A 19,514-nucleotide genomic window follows, 5' to 3' on the forward strand; every position below is an offset into this window, starting at 1 on the left:
TTTCTATTTTCTATTTTCTATTTTCTATTTTCTATTTTCTACTTTCTCTTTTCTGTTTTCTATTCTATATTTGCTATTTACTTTCTTTTCTTTGTCTTGATTTTTTTTCCTTCATTAGTTGTTATCATTAGTGCTTACATAAGTCCCAAGCAATTATTTCGATGCGACTTTGGAACAATCATCGCGTTCGTAGGCCCACAACTCTTTAGCCCATATCGACGTATCGACGTTAGCGGCGTTCAGACTTACATAATTTCGCTGGTATCGTTGTTGTCGTTCAGCACTGTGCAATGATAAGACAAACAATTTACGACTTAAGAGACGTGTTGGAGACGCCTTTTTGTGCGATATTTTTTAACGAGAACTTCACCTTTCGGAGTATCTCCACCTTCCGCAACGACGCTGTCTCCCAAAGTTTGCAGAGTTTACAGAGCAGAGGCAGAGTTTGTGCGATGGGGACGCTCTTGGGAGGTTCCGGTGTTCTATCTTCCCGCAAGTGTCCTTGCGCCTTTGGTGTGAACTGCATCATTCATGGCTTCGGTGTGGACCGAGCGTTGGTTAGTATAGTTTTTACGTCTAACGTCGTACCATTACTCGTTGAGCGCCCACCTAGAGCCGATCAAGGTGTCCAACACTAAGCTGTTGGTGGCTGTGATGACGATGTCGTTGCGAGAGCTAATTTGATTTATTTTCCATCCGGCATCTGTTTTATGATCCCGTTTTACAATGACACATTATTATGCCACCCGAAAAGCACAAGTGTCTCTGCTCGTTGGGGAGACTTTCCATCGTGGGACGAAACAATTGTTTCCTCTGTAGCGAGGTGACGCCCGCGACTTTTCAGTGGCGTATAAATTACATTCGGGACGGCTTTTCGCTTTCATGCGCACCTTGTTACGGCGCATCATTATCACCCCATGGAGGGCCCACTTCCGCCACCATGATAAGTGAGATTCAGGTTGGGACCGGGGACCAAGAGCCCGACCCGGTTGCTGCTGGCTTAACACCTGTGCCCTTTTCGATGATGATTACGGGTGAAGGCGCTCAAGGCGCTGGCTTATGATTATGCTGCGCCGTTGTGCTCATTGTGTGCGGTGTGAGAGGTCAACGAAAGGCTTAGGAATGTATGCGGTCCCAGTTTGTGGTACGTTTTTGTTTATGCTAAAGGCACCACGGATTCCACAATCACACGCCGGATTAGCCGGATGGTCGGGTCAACAATGAATTTAAAAGTGATTAAAAACAGAGCGAAACTCTCCGCTCCGTGTGTGCTCCGTCTCAGGACGGGTTATTTCCGCCCCCATGGACAATAGTTGTGATGCTCGTGTTTTCCTATTTTGTTTTAGAGCTCCTTCTCCAACTGGGAAGTTGAAACGTCAATGACGCGCCGCGACCGATGAGAACCGCATCACATCGGGAATGTAATCCCTGTTCCTGTTACCTGCTCCAAGCACCGCGGCCATTCCAATCACTCGCAAAGTAGAACCGTGAAGCAAAAAAAGGTGTTCATCTGCGCGCAGCCGTCGGAAGCTGTTCGGTTTTAATGCTATCGCTTCTCACCTGCGTCCTGCGCTCACTGATGGAAGAAGTGTGCTGCAAGAAATGACACGAGAGGCCGAACCGGAGAGTCAGAACCACAGCAAGGGCCCCGGCCGGCCATCGGTATGATTGGCCCGGTGAAGTGGAAAATTAGCCAGCCCGGCGGGGATCGATTTTCCGGCAGCTCTCCGGCCAAATGGTTTCGATTTCGTGGTTAAGATAGCTTCCGGTAACCGACCGGCCAATCTGTCCCGCCCGGGTGTATATTTTCCAACCGACCACCGTCTTCGGGCCCGGGCCCGTCTGCTCTAGAAAATCGATTTCCTCCGATGACACCACACCGTGCACCGTGGAGACGCAAAACCTACTGCCCTAATCTCTGAATCCCAAGGAACCACTTTCTCCCCTGCTCGGCGGGGTCGACTCGCTCGGCTCGGCCACTATCGCCCGGCCCACCCCTATTCCCGTTGGTCCAGATCTAATTGAAGCCCATTACAGCTCGGGCGGGCCCAAGACTGCCGCGGTCCCGGTCCCGGCGTGTGGGGGTTTGACGGCCCACGATCGAATGTCGTGAGGGTCGTATTCCCGTCGCGACATCGGGACGACCCAATGGACTGGCCTGTGGTCGCCATCTATTCGGGCGACAGCGCTCCGTGGCTGACGAGGCCGGTTCTGGGCTATCGTTCAAGTTTTTCCGGATTTCGCCGCCGTCCTTTGGGGCGGAGGGATAGTGGATAGTGGCCTGGGGTTGTTGAATGGCCGCTGGCTGCACAATTCGGGTTCGATGCAGTCAACACGTTCGTGCCAGACGGCGAAGGTGCCCATAATTGTAGTAAATCGGTCGTAAGTTAAACCTAGTACGAAGCCCGGCGAATCGTGTGTTATTGATGTGATAAGGCTAATGTGGGATAATTTAGTTCAGAAACGCATATATTGTTGGCTTACGCTTTTATGAGCTTTATCAACAATTCACGGCTCAGTTAAAGGTGTCCCAATACGCCATATCACTACGTTGAAGTGCCCTGAAAGAACCACAAGATTGGAAAATGGGTGCCACATGAACTGAACGAAAAACAGTTAGAAAATCGTAAAACTAGATGTGAAATTTTGCTCAACATGTACAAACGGAAGCCATTTCTGTATCCGTTCGTCATTGGGGATGGAAAGTGGATTCATTATGAGAATCCTAAAAAGAAAAAAAATCATGGGTCAGGCTCATGGGTCAAAAATCTTGTGAAATCATTAAGATAGACCGCTTCTGACAACAGACAATCAATTTGAACCATCGAAAAACGAGCAGAATGGGGCAGAAGATTCTATTAACTTTATGCAACTTTTTAAAAATGCACTGCTTTTCATAATGATAGTGGCAAAAATCATTCGCCCCATTGAGATTGAATTTCTTTTCGTCACTTCAAAAGACATGAAATAAAAAAAACTGAAATATTGGAAAACTCAGTGTATTGATACATAATTCCATTAATCTTTCCATGACATATGCTCGTTCGTCAATTTGCTATCTTGCTGCTTTGTGGTGTGTCTTCATTGCTAGAATTATTCTCATTGATTCTCTGACAATGCTTACAGAGGCACTAAGAGTTCTCCAGATTGTAGCATACGTAACATTCATGTGCAATTCATTCTTAATATGCCGACAACTCTTCGTATTGTTAGACGGAGCTTTAATTACTCTTCATTCATCTCAAGGGTTGAGTGGTTTTGGCCATCAGATGAGATGATCAGATGACTTCCGAGTCCCATATTCCGATGGATATTTCAAGTAATTCTGACAACCTTTGGAGATTGTCTTAGTAATGAGGCTATTTCACGATTGGACTTCCGAACACTATGGTACGCTTTAATTTTCGCGCAGTAGTGTAGACTTATGGACAGAAATGTTCCCATCGTTTGACGCCCCTTTTTTTGAATTAAACCGTCCGGATGGCCCGAAGGTACGCGCCGCCTAAGTCCCTCTTTAAGCGTTAGGAAAAACAGCAGTTAGCAAAAGACGCGAGCGCAGTGAAACAGCTAGCCCAACACTTTGCGTGGCGCGTCACGCCACGGTTGCGCACCAATAGGGTGACGACGCCCAAAACGGCTAGGCTAGCTGTTTTAGGTTATAAAGGGCCACCGCACCTTTGGCGCGGCCTCTTTCTTCAGTCATAGTCAGCCCCAACTAGTTGCTAAAGTTGTACAGTTGCTAATATACGATTAATAAATCGACCACAAGTCGAACCGATCCCATAACTAAGGAAGTGTTAACTTCTGTCCATTTTCGCGACCACCACCATGAACTGCATATAATTATCCGGTTTAGGCTATTTCTAGCGCCACTACCATTGACACCACCAGTACCCAGGGTAACCGCGCACGAAGCCCCGCTTTCAGCTCGTTGGAAAGCAGATCGTGCCACCCGACGACGACGACGACGACGACGACGATGGCAAAACGAATATTATTAATGCCGAGGTGCGAATTATGTGGATGTGGAGTGTTTCGTGTGCGTCGTTCCAGCCACGGCCACGGCCCTTTTGCAGCCTTCAATTTGTAGCCCGTGCGCCACCACGAAATCGAGATCTAAATTCGATCCGCAGGCAAAATCACGACTAGCTCTCGTGGCCGGCGGGGAAACCACCACCGACGGGAAGTACAAATCGCGGGCCGCCGGTTTCCGCGGCCCAACCGATGCCCCGATGCTGCTGCTGCTGCTCCGGGTGATGCTTGCCACAAACGGGCCTGACATTTTGGCATTCAATTTCACGCCGCCGAGGTGTGAAATATGATTTTTCCCAACACCCCGGTTCGTGTTGGGTCTTCGTGGTCCGCCGGCTTTCGCTTTTGTCCCGTGTACTGCCGTGCACGGGATTTGCGAGCCTCGGCGCGGCGACTCGGTTCGGTGTCATGTTTGTGCTAACATTTCAATTCGATCGCCGTGTTCGGGAAAAGAGTCTCGCTGCCAGCCCGGGGGGAACTCTTGGAAGGTATTTAAAAATGAAAGTCGCAACAACTCCCAAAAACTATCTTCACATTTTCCGGCCCACCGTTTTATTGTGCCCGTTTTTTTACGGAGAAACTCCCGTTTTACTTTCACATGCAAATATGGTCCGTTCTTATAAACGACAGTGTGGCCCAATGATACCGATTAACGGTAACCCGGAGTACACCCGGAACCATTGTCGTGTTCTGTTTTCGGAACATCATTACGCGATGGGCCGCAAAACCGGATACAGAAATGGTTCCGATAGCTTTCCCACAGCATCATAACCCTGCGGCTGCTGCGTACATTTAGTGGCGATCGTTTTTCCGCACAAATTGATCTCCACAACCCGGTCTACTGTGCAGTTTCGGGCCCCGGTAATCCGGTGGTCGTTTCACCTATCGTCAACCCTTCAACGGGGCGACACTGACCAACATTGGACGAGTGGTTTTCGACGAGCCATTTCCGTTGCGCTTTCTTTGATAATGAATATCGGAGCCCCGGTTTTAGTCGCACGGGCTCCAATCGGACGCTTTGGTTTACTTTTCCCAGCCCCAGCGAGTTGGGCTCGAGCTCGAGACCGCTCCAAAACTGCGCTCCGATCGAATGCTCCAGTTTGCGCTAATGTGCGATCCGGGCAAGGGATCATTTTTCAATTTCCGCCAGCTTCGGAATGTTTGGACCTTTCGGTTCGCGGTTCTCAGGGAGCGGCAGGCCAGCGATTATTGCAAACTAACGATTAACAAATTATCGCACGATGCCGAGGGAGTTGCTAAGCCGATAATTGTTGGGTATCGGTTTGCGATCGTAATTCGGATCGATCGATCGCCGCGGGCCGGCAAGTTGCGTGAGAATTGCGTGCCAGGACATTGACATAATTTTGTGAAGAAGAAAGCCGGATCGAGGTTTCGGTTGCCGTAAGCTCGTTTGTCCCGTGTGTCCGGCTTGGACAGCGAAAAGCAGCGACTCAACAGCGTTATGATGTCCCCCAGTTTTGGGTACCATTAGAGATGGGATTTGATAATGATTGTAAATATTCACCCCGGCCGGGCAGGGCTATTGTTGTTGCCTCGGACATTATTCAATTTCCACTCCATTCCATTCCGCTTTCCATTCCATAATTTCTGCCCTGTAAATGGTTTAGTGACGACGGACCCGGTCCCGAAATTGTCATCAGTTTGTAAATTTCCTCGACACCGTGAATTGCGTGAGAACTCACCGTGAACAAACACGGATCCATAACCTCATCCGGGGGGGGCGGACAAATTAAAACGCCCCAAACCAGATCCACGGGTGGACAAAATGGTGGCTGCTGTCTTGTTAACGAACATTGAAGCATTCCGGGATGACGGAATGTGACGGCACCGGGGCCCGGCCAAGGTATGTTTTTGTGTGCAGAAAGAAGTTCTCAACTCAACGGCGCAACGGTCGCATGCATTGGCCACTGTTTTTCGGGCTGCATGACAGATCGTTCGACAAAAGCGCCTGCGCCCGGGGTAGAAAGTAAAGGTTCCCACGCACGGTCCGGGTGCTGGCCGCCGGTGCGACGGATTCCGATTTCGGTTTCCAGCAGGCGTTTGCATAAAGATCGCGCACAGCGAGCACGGTGAAATGGAACGGCGAAGAAAGATGGAAAGTGTTTCTTGGCCGGTTCACGATCGCCACGATTTGCTCGGATGACAGTTTATGCTAAACAGCCTGCGACGCGCGGTTCTGGGAAAACAGTACTGGCCCCGAACGGCGGTGGAAAGCGCCAGTCGCACCGAATTCCCCGGTGCGCGCTACCGTTCCGTGCGCGTGGCTTAATTCGGGTTCGTCGCTTTCGTGCAGTCGATGTCTTTTGAATTGCCACTTCTAAGACAATCGGATTTTGTTGATCTTTTCATTCTTCTGTGCTTTCTTCGGACGCTCGTTCGTCGATTAATCATGCGACTTGCATCCCCGGTAGCTCTGCCACCTTCCAGGAATCGGTGGCTTACGGTAAATACGTTGCATAACGCCCAGCGGATCCGAATTAAGGTCAAACGGTTCGAGAATCGCTCCCAACAACAAGTCCCAGCGTGGCTTCCGTTGGCTGACGCTGCGCTGCGGGTAGGTTCCACTTCCGTTCCCAAGGGCCAATGGGGGGGCGCCCACTAAACGGAAAAGGACGTGTAGCGAATTATGATCCTATCGTGTCTATCGTGGAGAAATTTTGGCAAATTTATTAAACCCAACCTGTGCCTCTGTCTCTGAGAGCCACCGGGCTGAAACCTGCTGAAGTGGCTGAGTTAGGTAATCCGCCAGTCGATAGGCCGTTCTGCCGTTAGCCGCACACATGGAAACTAATTAGGTTCCCCGGACATCATCATCATCATCATCATGGTTCCGAGTACGTGGTCAAAAATCGAGAAGATCTTCGTAATCTACGGCAAGGCATCGCAAGGCACCCGGAGTTAGGCCACGATCGCCACGGTTATCTTCCGGTATTGACGATCATTACGCCGACAGCTAACTGCACTTTTTTGGGCGCTCGCTGGCAGGGCACGGCCATTTTAGCCGTAAGCGGTGGCCCCCTGCGTATAGTTCTCGGCCGTAGAACGGGGCGACGGTCATCAGCTTCTGCTGAGCCAACCCCGATCAATGGCAGACACGTTTTTATTCTTGGTTCTGTGGGGTATCGAGCTTCCTGGGCTGGGTCATCGCGAGCCGTTTAGAACCAAATCGATTGACCAGCCCAGCCCTGGGCGCTGGTTAATCACCCGCGGCCGATCTTTTGCTACATCATGGTACGAAATTGAAGCTATCGATGACCGCAGCACCAACGGCACCGCCGACGGTACTCAACATCGCCCGAGGGATGCCTCTCACGCAATTAGGTATCGGTAGTTTTGGGCCTCTCGCCTCGGCTGAAGTGGACACATTCGGACGCGACCCGTTCGCGCTCCCTGCGGCGTTGTAGAAAATTCACAGCTCCTCGCTAATGGGCATCAACGGATCGTAATCGCGTAACACACACTCTCGGTTCTGCAAATGATCATCGCACACATCATTAGGAACCTCGAGGGTCGTTTCCCCGCGTGAAAAGGTCCTGCAAAAACATGAAAACCGCACGAAAAGTGAAATCGAACTGTGACCTTTTCCCAGTCGGCCCCGGCCTCCCTTGTAATGGGTGGTTCGGCAGCGGCTGGCGCCGACTTCAAGCGCCACCAGCTGGACCGATCGGTCAGAAGGTTAATCTTGGCAGGCAGTCGGGCAGGCTGATGGATGAGCACCGTGGTGGTGAGCACCGTTTCGCGCGCTGATAAAATCTACCGCCGGCCCCGGCGCTCCGAGGGCGCGAGGATCTTTATGTTGCGATCTTCGATCCGGTGATTCGGCGCATCGGCGATCGCGATCGAAAAGCGGCACCGGCAAGTGGCAACCGGCAATTGAGGCCGACTCCACCGGGAGTTAAGGTGCCGGTTGAGTTTGGGTCGTAAATCCTGACGACACACACCTGACGGTGGCTTAGCTCGTTCGCGTGCGCGCCACATTCTTCACACCGAGGCCGAGTTTCTCGGTGCCAATTGAGCTGTTGGCCGCGTTCGAGTCGAGCTGCTTCACAGCGCTGACAGGCGCTGCCACCAGGCGGAATACAGCTACCGTTTGTGTCGAGAAGAATCTGTGCCGGGGCTCAACCCGACAACGACGACAGATCGATCGCCCGAAGCGGCGCGCTGGTGAACGATCGGAGAATTATAGAGCGCCGAGCGGGACAGGTGTCGGTGGGAAATTGAAATGTTAGTGCCATGGCCCCCCGCTACGCTGGGGCCCGATCTAGGATATCGGTAGCCGTTCTTATCGATCGCAGCGAGTGAGTGACGGATAGAAAGTACACCAACTGGCAAGCCTGCACTTTTGTTTTATAACCCACTTCATGTGAAGGACCCCAGCTCGATCAAATCGAATGCATAAAAGAAATGGTTGATGGTAACACTGATTCTCTTGAGTTCTTGCGAAAAGATATACCATCAAATAACAATCTTTCTTGTTTACTAAATACACATTGATTCATTCATTCCGATGTACAATTATTTAGGGTTGTAAGCATTACCCTCCAACTTATTCTTCCGTCATAATGTCATCGCCAAGCCTGCTTCAATCAATGTTCCATTCGTTCATGCCGAATGTTGCTGCTCAAAACGTTCAAAGGCTACTAAGTTCTTGTCATTTCACAAACAGTTTGAGGTAATCTAAAGTGAACTCAATGAATTTTTAAGTTACAACATCCCGTGTCAGATTTAAAATGGGTTAACATCAAGTAGAGTGGGATAATAGTAAGAGTTCGATGTTCGTGTTAATTTATGTTTACCATGTTGGGATAATGTCCTAACAGCAACACAGATAAAAGAGGCCTCAATTAATTAAATAACGAATAACTCTTGCTGTCGATTGCCAGTTTCTTTTTCGCCTTTTGGAGTTGGACAGGTTCAGGCTTGTGTCTTACAGTACAATAAAAGGATCGGTTGGCTATTGATAGTTGTTGTCCTTTTCACATATTTCAAACATCGTTTTGACTAAGTTTTGTACTTAACTTCTCTGTTTGTGTAGTTTTCATTATAGTTTCTTGGGCAATTTGTTTACTTTAGTAATGCAACCCTTTTAGTAACTTTTTCTTAAGTTTTGTAAATTTTCTTTAAATGTTTTGTGCGCCTTTTGCACCATTCGTAGCGAACCTGTTTTCGTCATCAAATCATTTAATTTTTTTATTGCCTAAATGTTTTACGTTGATAATAATATTTATGTGGATATTTGCTATCGTAAATCCTTTAAAAAACACTTCAAATGAACTCTACAGGCATCGGGTAGTCTCTCAATTAGGAGATACGAATGTAACATTTTGTTGAAGAAATGAACACGGATGGTTACGGATTGGCAATTATTATCATGCTTTCATCAGGACCTGGACAAAAGGAACGATCATCAATCCCATCCATTAACAAGCATCAGATGTAAGCCGAAAAATATTTTTTCTAAAATATTCATCGCAAAACAAATTGCAAAATGCGTCCTTTTGCTTGCTATGAGCTTGGCCACTGATCCCACATCCCAGAACTTAATCTTTTACCGAGTGGGCCCAAAATCAACGGTCCCGTTTCCAGACTGGACCCATAACTTCTACCACACATGCTCCACATGCGATCCGGTGCAATGCAATTTGTGCGCCGCCGGGTGCCGGCCGGTGGAGAAAGTATCGGAGATCTGTCACGTATCGTGTTCCCTCCCGTTATCAGTTCGGTTTCCAGCCTTTCTCCGCTCCACACCTACGCCGGGGCGTGAGTCGCTCGAACGTTCCGAGAGCCCACTTAACTTTTTATCACCCACCTTGCGGTTGTAAATCGCATCCCAATGATCGCCACCGATGCCGCCGCTTTCCACGGGCGCCATCGGGTGCAAATGGCTCTTATGCGGCGCGCCACATCAGGTTCGATTCTCGCTCCGACTTGCAGTGAAAGTCGCTGGGAAGAAGCACACGTCGCGCCGGCGGGCGCGTTGTCGGAGTGTGCGATTTGATTCCTTAATTATTAGAATAAATTATCGGTGCAATCGGTGTGCGGGCGGGTGCGCTGGTGCGAAGGTTGGCCAATTGATCCTCGTTCCATCGGCGCCGATCTATTGGTTCACGGCAAGCCATGGTTTATGCTGAGTGCGGTGGCCCAATTTCACGCAACGCCACAGCGGCCATCGCGCAGGTTGACAGAGGGTGGCCGCGAGGCGAACAGGTTATGCTCTCCTGTGACTCCACCCGGGCCAAGATTTCGAACCGGAAAAGCAGGCGCCCGGCCCTCGAATTAGGTTACAATCTGTCGACCCAATGGTGTTTCCGAACTTCCCTTAAGTTCCGCATGATTGTGGCGTAAAGTGTGGTGTCGCCACCGATCGCCTGGTCGCGGAGCGGTCAAAAGAAAGGGAAAACGGCGGAGCACAACTCGCGTGGTGGGGAAGGGGGGGGAGGAATGCAAATTAACCGACACATCGCGTGTCTTGGTGGCCGACATCTCTGCCCATTTTGGGGCTACGCTTTGCGCACATTCCCACGTCCGCGCTTCGTGACGATTCGGCGGCGTCGCGTTGCTGTGCGCTTTCGGGGTCAGGCGCAAAGGGTGCTCAGGGGACTTCCGGATCCCCAGAAGCCCGGGCGGCTGCTAAAATAATTCGCCAATGTCCCAAAAAACATTTCCACCAAATAATTCGCCTCGCCGAGTTGGGCTTGTTTTGCGAATGACTTCATTGTTGTGGCATTTATGACTCAATTTCTTAAGGGTCAATTCTTTGCCCCGACCGTGAGTGAATGCAAATTTATTCTACGGCCACAGGGCAGCCCTTCAAGCTTTCGCCGTTTCTCCGGAACGTCACTTTTCTTTTCCTTCCAGCGCCACCCAACGACGACGGGCAGGGTCTTCCTCGGCTTGGCGGTGTCAACATGGCCACAGTGCGCAGCCTGCTGTTTCATTACGCGATCCGGAGCGGTCACCGTGGCACCGTCCGGACCAACGGCAGCAGCAAATGAATGCAAATGTTCGCTGAGCGTCCTCGTCGCCGTCGCCTCCGTTGGGAAACAATAGGGGCGCCACCGTGGGAGACCACCGATGCGCCGATCCGATGCACCGCCGTAGCCCCTAGTATCCTGGGAATGGCAGTGTCAAAGGTGGCGCAGACCTCGGAAGCACGGCACGGCTGGGCTGATAGGGAAACAATTACGAGACCGTCCGACGAAGATGGAGCCCCGCGGCGGCTAATGGCTCCCCGGGACGGTCGGGGACGAGCAAATTGTTTCAATGTCACCTCAATTTGGGTTAGGGCCCATGGAGATTCGATATCTCGCGTGCTGGGTCGGTCGGTCGGTCGTTTGCGGCATTTGCCTACCGACCAATTATGTTGCGCGAAAGCGCACACTAATGAAGACATGTTGCTGCTTCCCATTGTCGGTTGCTGGCTTCCCCTTTTGCGGGTGGTTCCGTCGTCGTGCCACCTGCGCGGCCGGCGGTCTCCGGGTTGTCCCTGGAAAAGTGTGACACGCTGACTGACGCTGGCGGGTTTCTGGGATTGAAAATTCGACCCTTAGAAAGCTCCGCGAAACCAATCGCGGTCGTCAGCGCACTCTGGCCGATGCATCCGAAATTGGGTTACAGCTTATTGTGGAGTTCTAAAAATGGCACCCAGATTTCATTACCGTAATTAAGTTTTGAGCACTCCGGACAGTTTTGGTGGGATCAACTGACGATCTTATGCGCCATTTGATGCTTTGGTGGCGGCTGATCGGCCTCCAAAGCGATGGCCAGCCCAGGCCCGGAACTAGGTTAATGTTACCACAGGTGCCAAACCTTTGGGAGTCTCAAGCACCGCTTTCTGGAGGCTCAATTTTTGGCTGGACCCACGCGAAGAACGCTTCACAGCCCCGCAGCCATCCTGCTGGGCGCGCGTGAATTAATAAAAACGAACGGTGAATTAAGAAAAAGCCGCCGTTTTCTGAAGGTGCTGCACATTTCCATAGGTGCACGGCGCAAACACCTCATCATGCGCGCCTCCAATCAATTAGGTCCAGCGGCCGGAAACATTACGAAGGGGCGCGGCATGGGCTCAAGTACACGCTGGCCTCGCAGCCCATCGGCGGCGGGAGGCTTCGAGTGTGGCTCGATAACTGTGTTCTCGATTTGATTCCACTCGAGCCGTCGTCATCGAGGAATTTGGGGCTTCTTCTTCTCTGCTGGGCCGTGCATAATAACCATACTTCAGCTGGGGCCGCCACCGGACTCCATTCGATTCGAATCGTAAAAAAGCGCCATGCTGTGAGCCTCAGCACTCCAGGCAATTATGCCGAAGGAACGAAGTTCGACACTATTCAAGGCCGGTACTTTGGCGCCTGCGGAGAGGCCCTCGCATTATGCGAGCGCGGGCTCCGTTGTTTTTGGGTGCACGAGGTTTGCTGGAAGAGGAACTCCTGCCTTGCGCTAGATACATGACAAATGGAGATGCGTAGGGCCACACCACTCGCAGCGTTAATGTTGGTCAAGGACGATGGTTCGCCCCAAAACTATTGTTAATAATCTATGCACGAGAGGGTTCGTCTTAGCAGTAATTACAGATCAGTTGGGGAGAACCACATGCCACGATCTTGACGGTTCTATTGTGCACGGCCTTTTGTGGAATCGTTTTGATTAATGGGTATTAATATGAGGCACAGGACTACAGAACTGATGGGTGGTAATTCTTAGGGGGGACGGTGTCCAATACTCAAAGTTTATTTGAGTTGGGATCTTCATAACGGTCGGATCGAAAAAAAAGAAGTTTCCTGGGACTCGAACCGTTTCGACAAAACTCTTCGCCATGCAACATTTCACAAACTTCAAGCTTCAAATGTTGCACACGACCGCAGCCCGGTGAACCGAGTGCAATCGGTGAAATGTTTCCGTTTGACGTTTGGCGCCCGAAATGTGCCGGTTGTCATTTTGCGCTGCGTTGCCATAACAACCGGCACGTGCGGATAAAAGATAAGCATTGTTGTGCGTTTGTGGTGTATTCGGGGCAATTGGAGATCCTGCTGCACTGATTGCTGGTTGGTGGTGGTGGTTATCAAAAGCGTTTTATTGGAATAAATAACATTCGTGACCGGCGACAGTGATTGTGTTTTCTCTGCGTTTTTGAGCCCCCTTCGACTCTATCGGCGATGGGTGCGAACGGTGGCACTGCGATCCCTGGGTTTCAAGTGCTTTTACAAATGTAAAACCCTTCAATTGATGTACGATAAGGTACATTTGATTATTCGCCCTCGATCACCCCTATTCGATAACGCCCTCGATTAGATAGACGATCACTAGTGCGGTGTGGGAACGGTGCAATGACACGGAGAAAACACATTGTCTGCCACTCTTTGGTACGCTTTTTTTGCTTTCTTTTATCGTCTGGGAGCTTCAGACAGTGCTGCTGATAAAAGGACGCAACAATGTTGCCTAAAGGATGAAGAAAAAAAGACGGAATTTTACACGCAAATTGCGTGCGGCTTTCGCTCCTCGCGTTGTTACGAAACCTCGGATGCGAGAATGTGTTAGTGCGGCATTAGAAACACAACATCGCATTTGACAGCCGCACACGTGCTCGGCCCGTGACAGATTGCTGTGATTGTCGATTCGCGCCAAAATGCGAGTCCTTTAATTGGGTTTAACCGGAATAGCAGTAAAAGTGCTCGGAAGTCTGTCCATCATTTAAATCATCTCATTCAGTGCAGCTTCCGTTTCTCAGTAGGCCACCGTAAGGTAAAATTAGTAGGCTCTCCCCGATAAGGACCGAATGACGAGGCGAAAAGCTGCACCAGTCGTCGCGACGCGCGTGGCTGTAAAAACGGAACAAACAAACACTGTCCTGATAAATGATCAACGACAATGTAGTAACACGACTCTTTCCCACCACCTTTTCTCGTGCAGCAGCGAATCAATCGATCGGAGACCGACTCGCGGTCATTCAAACTGCAGCCGACGGGGCTGTCGAGGCAATCATGCTAAATCAACTTTCTTCACCCTCGGTCAGCATTCATCACCGTCAGCCGGCGAAGGTCTGAATGGCGACCGGCGTCCCGCGAGCCAGTCCAGCTGATTTGTCCGCGTACAGTTAATAGCTCCAATTACAGATAACGACACCGGGGCCGGGTGGTGAGATCGGACGGCACAGCATCACACGCAACCTCGGTGATAGCGCTATCATCGCGGTTCGTGCAAAGAGAGGCGCGACTCTGGACACGATCTCTGTCGCGCACACGAAGGGGTTGGTCGGGGTCCGAGTGGGGCATGCCCTGTCCGCTGGAAGTGCACAGTCGCATACGAACAGTCGTGCGGCGAATAGCAACCGATCGACGCTGCTCTGCGCCGCGCCGGCACGCAAATGGCGACCAAAAGTGCTGAGGTAAGCTGCTTACGCTGCTAACAGAAACGACCCTGAACACGATCCACTCCACAGGAGCGCGATGGCACCGCGACAACGGCAAGTGAACCCGAGCAGCGCACGGAACGATGGTACCGCAAGATTTCCGTCGAACCGTCCATGTTTCTGTACATGATGGCGTTCATGCTGACGTCGGTGGTGGAACAGGCGTTCTTCCTGTACAAGGCGTGCACCGTGGATCACGGGTATCCGCACGAGGTGTGTCTCAATATCGAGCAGCACCAGGACATCAAAAAGGAGGTCCAGGTGACGACGTCCACCTTTCACCAGTGGAACAACATCGCGATGTACGTGGTACCGATCATTCTGGCGCTCTTTCTCGGCGCCTGGTCCGATCGGCGGGGCCGTAAGCTGCCGCTGATCCTCGGGCTTACCGGGAAGTTTATCTACTCGCTGATGGTGGTGGTGAACACGCGGATGCCCGCGTGGCCGGTGGAGTACATTATCTACACCGCGACCATCCCCAGTGTGCTGACGGGGGCCGACATTGCGATCTTCGCTTCCTGCTTCGCGTACATCTCCGACATCACGACGGTGGAGGAGCGCACGCTGCGCATCACCATCCTCGATGCGACCTACCTCAGCACGATGCCGATCGGGGTGGCACTCGGCAACCTGATCTTCAACCGCACGGGCAAATCGTACACGATCATGTTCGCCATCAATGCGTCGCTGCTCGCCTGCTCGATCCTCTACTCGGCACTCTGTCTGAAGTCGCGCACAACCGAGCGCCAGTGTTCGATCCGCGAGCTGCCCTGGTACCGGATGCCGCTCGATTTCTTCGACCGTCAGCACGTGGTCCGGTCGGTGCAAACGTTCGTGAAGCGGCGCACGTTGCACCGGCGCACCTACCTGTACCTGCTGATGGTCGCGATGTCCTTCTACACGTTCCAGCGAGACGAGAAGCCGAAAATGTATCTCTACACGCAGCTGCGCTTCGACTGGGACACGGATCTGTACAGTTACTTCAAAACGTACCAATCGGCTGCGTACGTCGTGATGATGTTTCTCGGTGTGCCGTTGTTTACGCGCGTGCTCGGCCTGAAGGACACGATCATCATCATGATCGGAGCCATCGCGCACGCCAGTGCCCGGTTTGTTTACATCTTCGCCCAGGTCGGCTGGGTGCTGTACATTGGGGCCACCATCTCGAGCGTGGGCCCCGTCGTTGCGCCGGTACTGCGCTCGATGATCTCGAAGATGGTGCCCACGAACGAGCGCGGCATCATTTTCTCGTTCCTGTCCGTGTTCGACAATGCCGTGCCACTGCTGAGCGGAGTGCTGTACACGCAGGTGTACAACGCCTCGATCAACACGTATCCGCAGGCGATCTTCCTGCTCACGATGGGCACCCAGATGATCGTCTTCATCATCGCAGTGTAAGTATTACCGGTGCAGTGTTTTGCCGATCGATTGACTGATCACACTTTCTCACCCGCTTCTACACAGGGTCATCCATTGCTCCATCCGAGGCCGATCGCTGGAGGAATGTGAACCGACGAACGGGAAGCAACCGTCCACGACACTGATCGAGGACGCGAAGGATCCCGCGATCGATGATGAGCTTCCCGGCGCGGGCCAGCGTTATCTTTAGTCCGCCTTGACGACCCCCCATTGCCAACGTCTTCCACGGGTCCATAGGATCGCGCGCACGAGGAGGATACGTGATAAAATGCCACTTTTATTGTCCACTTGGCCACACTGAAAGAGACTGCCCGGCGGCTACTTCCCCACTACTGCACAGCTCAGTAGCGACTCGTGGTGCCTTTGTCGGCGAAGCACACCCGCAGCGATTCCTCCGCCACGTGGGTCGGTTTGTGCGGCGGGACGGCCACCTGCATGAAGATGTTGATGCCTCGCGTCAACAGCTCGATCGCTTGGTCGATTTGCTCGTTCTGGAATGGAAGCGGAGAACATTTTAATATTAGTCTCTAATAAACAGGCCGTTGTAGAAGTTAGCGTTGATCAATGAGAACCCACCGCCATCATTTCGGCACCGGACGTGTACAGGTCCAGTGCGGTTTCCACCATCCTGAGGCCCGGTTCCAGGTTAACCTGTTTTTTGCAGAGCGTACACTTGGCCTGGTGCTGCCCGGATTTACCCGGGTGCGGTAGCACATTGCCGCAGCGCGCCGTAGGACACAGGAGCCGCGGTTCGTCGCTGAGCTGTTCCAGCAGGGGCCAGTCTTCGGTGCACGTCCGGCAGTCACACTTGAACCAGTAGCGCGATCGGAGATTACGCTGCCGCAGTGCCTTCGCTTGGCGCAGAAAGTGCGGTCCGTAGTTCTCCGGAATGACCGCCCCGGTACGGAGCGGCCGGCTCGTGTGGAACACGATCGACGTGCCACAGAACGTACGCAGCACGCCCGGGTAGCACTCGTGGTTAAACATCGACGCGGCCCGGTAGATGCCCACCCCGAGGTACTGAACCTTGGCCGAGTCGATCCGATGGTTCCCGGTGATGCGCGTTTCGTACACCTCGTGCGCGTTGAACTGGAGCGTCTGGAGGAGGCCGAGCAGAACGGCCCCGACCTGCAGCTCGAGTTCCGTCGGTTCCGGCGACTCGGTCGTGCGGCGCCCGAAGAATTCCGCCTTCTGCAGACATCGCAGCAGGAATGTGGTCATCAGGGTGCGCCTAAAGTGGTCCTCCGGGTCGCGGTACTGCGTGTGGGCGCACAGCACGTCCAACACTTCGCTTCCCTTCCTGAGCGCAGCCTCCGGCGTGCCAGTTTGGGTGACGATCCGAAGGGCCAATTGGCATAGGATCGACATCCCGGAACCGATCATCAGATCGAGATACTCGCACTCGAACCGGTGGTACGTGGTGCAGGCACGATCACGGCACTCGACCGAACAGAAGGCCACACCGCAGCACACGCGGCACGCAACCGGAGCCACCAACCTGCCGTGCAGAGGGAGAAGGTCCATTCAAGCGTGGTCACGTTTTTAGGTTAGGGCGGCCACTTACCGCGCGAAACAAGCATTGCAGTGTGAACCGAAGAACTTCGGATACAGACACGCTGCAAGGGCCGGCTCGGCTAGGATGGGCTCCCCGGACGCGAGGTCCTCGGCCGCCGTAATGTAGCGTCCCCGCGGATCCTCTTTGCTGCCGACGAGCTTTACCTTTGACGAGGCACCGAGTAGTTCCTTGTTAGCCGCTGGCCCACTGAACGTGGGCATCGTCTGTTGTTCCTCGACCGTCGGTGTTTCCCGCTTCAGGACCCGCAGATCGTCCAGCTCTTCCTTCAGCCTCCTGAGCGCGGTATCGTTTTGGCCAGTGAGCTGATGGAACACTTTGGTCGACACTTCGGCCCGGGCATCTTCGCCAGTCACTGTGTGGAAGAGGCAGACCGTTAGAAAGACGGGCTCGGGATATCCATCGGGTGCGCCACTTACGGGCGTAACACTTGGCCACCCGTTGGTAGTAGTCGGCGTTCTGCTTCACCGGCAGGCCACACTTGACCGCCAGTTGTAGGTCCTGCATGGCATGCTTTCCGTCCAGCATCGTGACGAAAACTTCGGCCCGAGTCCACAGGGCCAGCGCCAACGTGAGGCCCTTGTCGATCGCCGCATCGACACCCTGGGCCGGGGCACGCATCACCGCCTGGCACGCCATCATCAGGGCCATCGGCAGCTTCCGTTCGCCCAGCAACGTTGTCGCCTGCTCGCGCCGTTGCCGCGAGAACTTGGCATCCTTCTCGCGGAACACGGGCTTCACGTACTCGAGTGTCCCTTGAACCTCGTACGCCACGAGTGGATCTTCATACACGAGGCGCAGTTTGGCCGCATCGGTCGGCACCTTGTGGTACACTTCCGTCAACCAGTTCGCGTTCGCGCCCTTAAAGTTCTCGGCCACCGTTTGGTAGAACACGTTGAAGAAACCTTCCTTCTGCGACTGTAGCGTCTTTTCGTTGCACATCGACGTAAACAGTGGATCGTGGTCGATTGAGGCCATTGCGTCGATTGTCCAAAATCACACAGATGGGGTCGCGCGGTAGATCGGCGTGGGAATTCGGTTAGTTTTCAAGCGCTCCGAGGCAAGAGACCGACTGAAGGAGCGGTGCGTTGCGTGGTCAAACACACCCGTGGCACGGTGGCACTAAATTTAGAACTTTTCGACCCGGATCTACAATGTTGCGGGGGCTGGCTGGCCGGCGAACTGAGTGTGCTCTAATTTCTTAAGGGAGGCGAGCGATGTGCGCATGCGCCATCGGATTTGGAGTGCCACCGGCGAGCGGATTAGGAGGGGCTCAGGAGGGGGGCCCCATTGTTTATGCCGCACGGTGGACAAAGTTCGCACGATTTCAAGCGCGTTTATTTTATTTCAGGCTAGTTACATGTTTATGCATTTAGCAGAACTTTTAGCTTAAGAAATAGACTTTTGAACAGATGGCTCTACCTGTCAATTTGGACTTCCTAGTTTTTCTGCCAACATTACCTTGTTTTGACAACAGGTAAATGATTTCAGGTCGAAAAATAAATTGTTTCGGTTTGAAACCCATTTTTTAAAACTTTTGTGCCTGAAAATGACGTTTGGCGGGGATTTTTATTTTTCTGCTACCTCTTGAAGAAAACTGCTTCGGAATCACACCAAATGCTTGTCAAGACATGGTTTTAGAAGATCGCAACGCTTTAAGTGGTATAAAAAATTTCAAAATGGCGATTTTGGTTTAACAAAGAAAGAGCATCGTGGTACTCAATTAAACGCTTTCACTGATGGGACAGAAAGGTGTGATGCTTCACAAGTTCTTAAAACTTGATGAAAACGTTAATTGAAGTGAATTGAATTGAAGCATGCATTGATAAAAAAATCACCAAAATACCGTTTCTAGCATTCCGAATGGAGGCACCTGGTGGGGCACAATGGCCGAAAAAACTTGGCGGCCACATGCCCCGCCATGCAAAACTGTTTCAGGATACTATCAAATCACTTGGGTAATAGCTGATATTCCCTGACTGCTGATTGATATTGCTGATATTCCTGATGGTATTTAAATAAAATGAAATTTTTCATTTCAAAGTGATAAACGTTTAATTTCTT

The 19,514-nt window shown here is 52.1% G+C and overlaps 2 protein-coding genes across 2 annotated transcripts; one reads left to right on the top strand and one right to left on the bottom strand.

The window, feature by feature from the left end:
• The first annotated feature begins 13,959 nt into the window (after positions 1 to 13,959).
• LOC131212633 (proton-coupled folate transporter) lies at positions 13,960 to 16,438 on the top strand. Its single transcript, XM_058206567.1, has 3 exons — positions 13,960 to 14,434; positions 14,489 to 15,852; positions 15,923 to 16,438. Exons 1-3 carry the CDS (start codon positions 14,414 to 14,416, stop codon positions 16,065 to 16,067), a joined length of 1,530 nt encoding a protein of 509 aa, XP_058062550.1. The 5' UTR covers positions 13,960 to 14,413; the 3' UTR covers positions 16,068 to 16,438.
• On the bottom strand, positions 15,965 to 18,428 carry LOC131212632 (SET and MYND domain-containing protein 4). The gene is made up of 4 exons (XM_058206566.1): positions 17,870 to 18,428; positions 17,442 to 17,805; positions 16,454 to 17,375; positions 15,965 to 16,368 (listed from the first exon to the last, which is right to left on the bottom strand). Exons 1-4 carry the CDS (start codon positions 18,426 to 18,428, stop codon positions 16,219 to 16,221), a joined length of 1,995 nt encoding a protein of 664 aa, XP_058062549.1. The 3' UTR covers positions 15,965 to 16,218.
• Positions 18,429 to 19,514: the final 1,086 nt, after the last annotated feature.

Source organism: Anopheles bellator, chromosome 2 (assembly GCF_943735745.2).
Source record: "Anopheles bellator chromosome 2, idAnoBellAS_SP24_06.2, whole genome shotgun sequence".
Lineage (NCBI taxonomy): Eukaryota > Metazoa > Arthropoda > Insecta > Diptera > Culicidae > Anopheles > Anopheles bellator.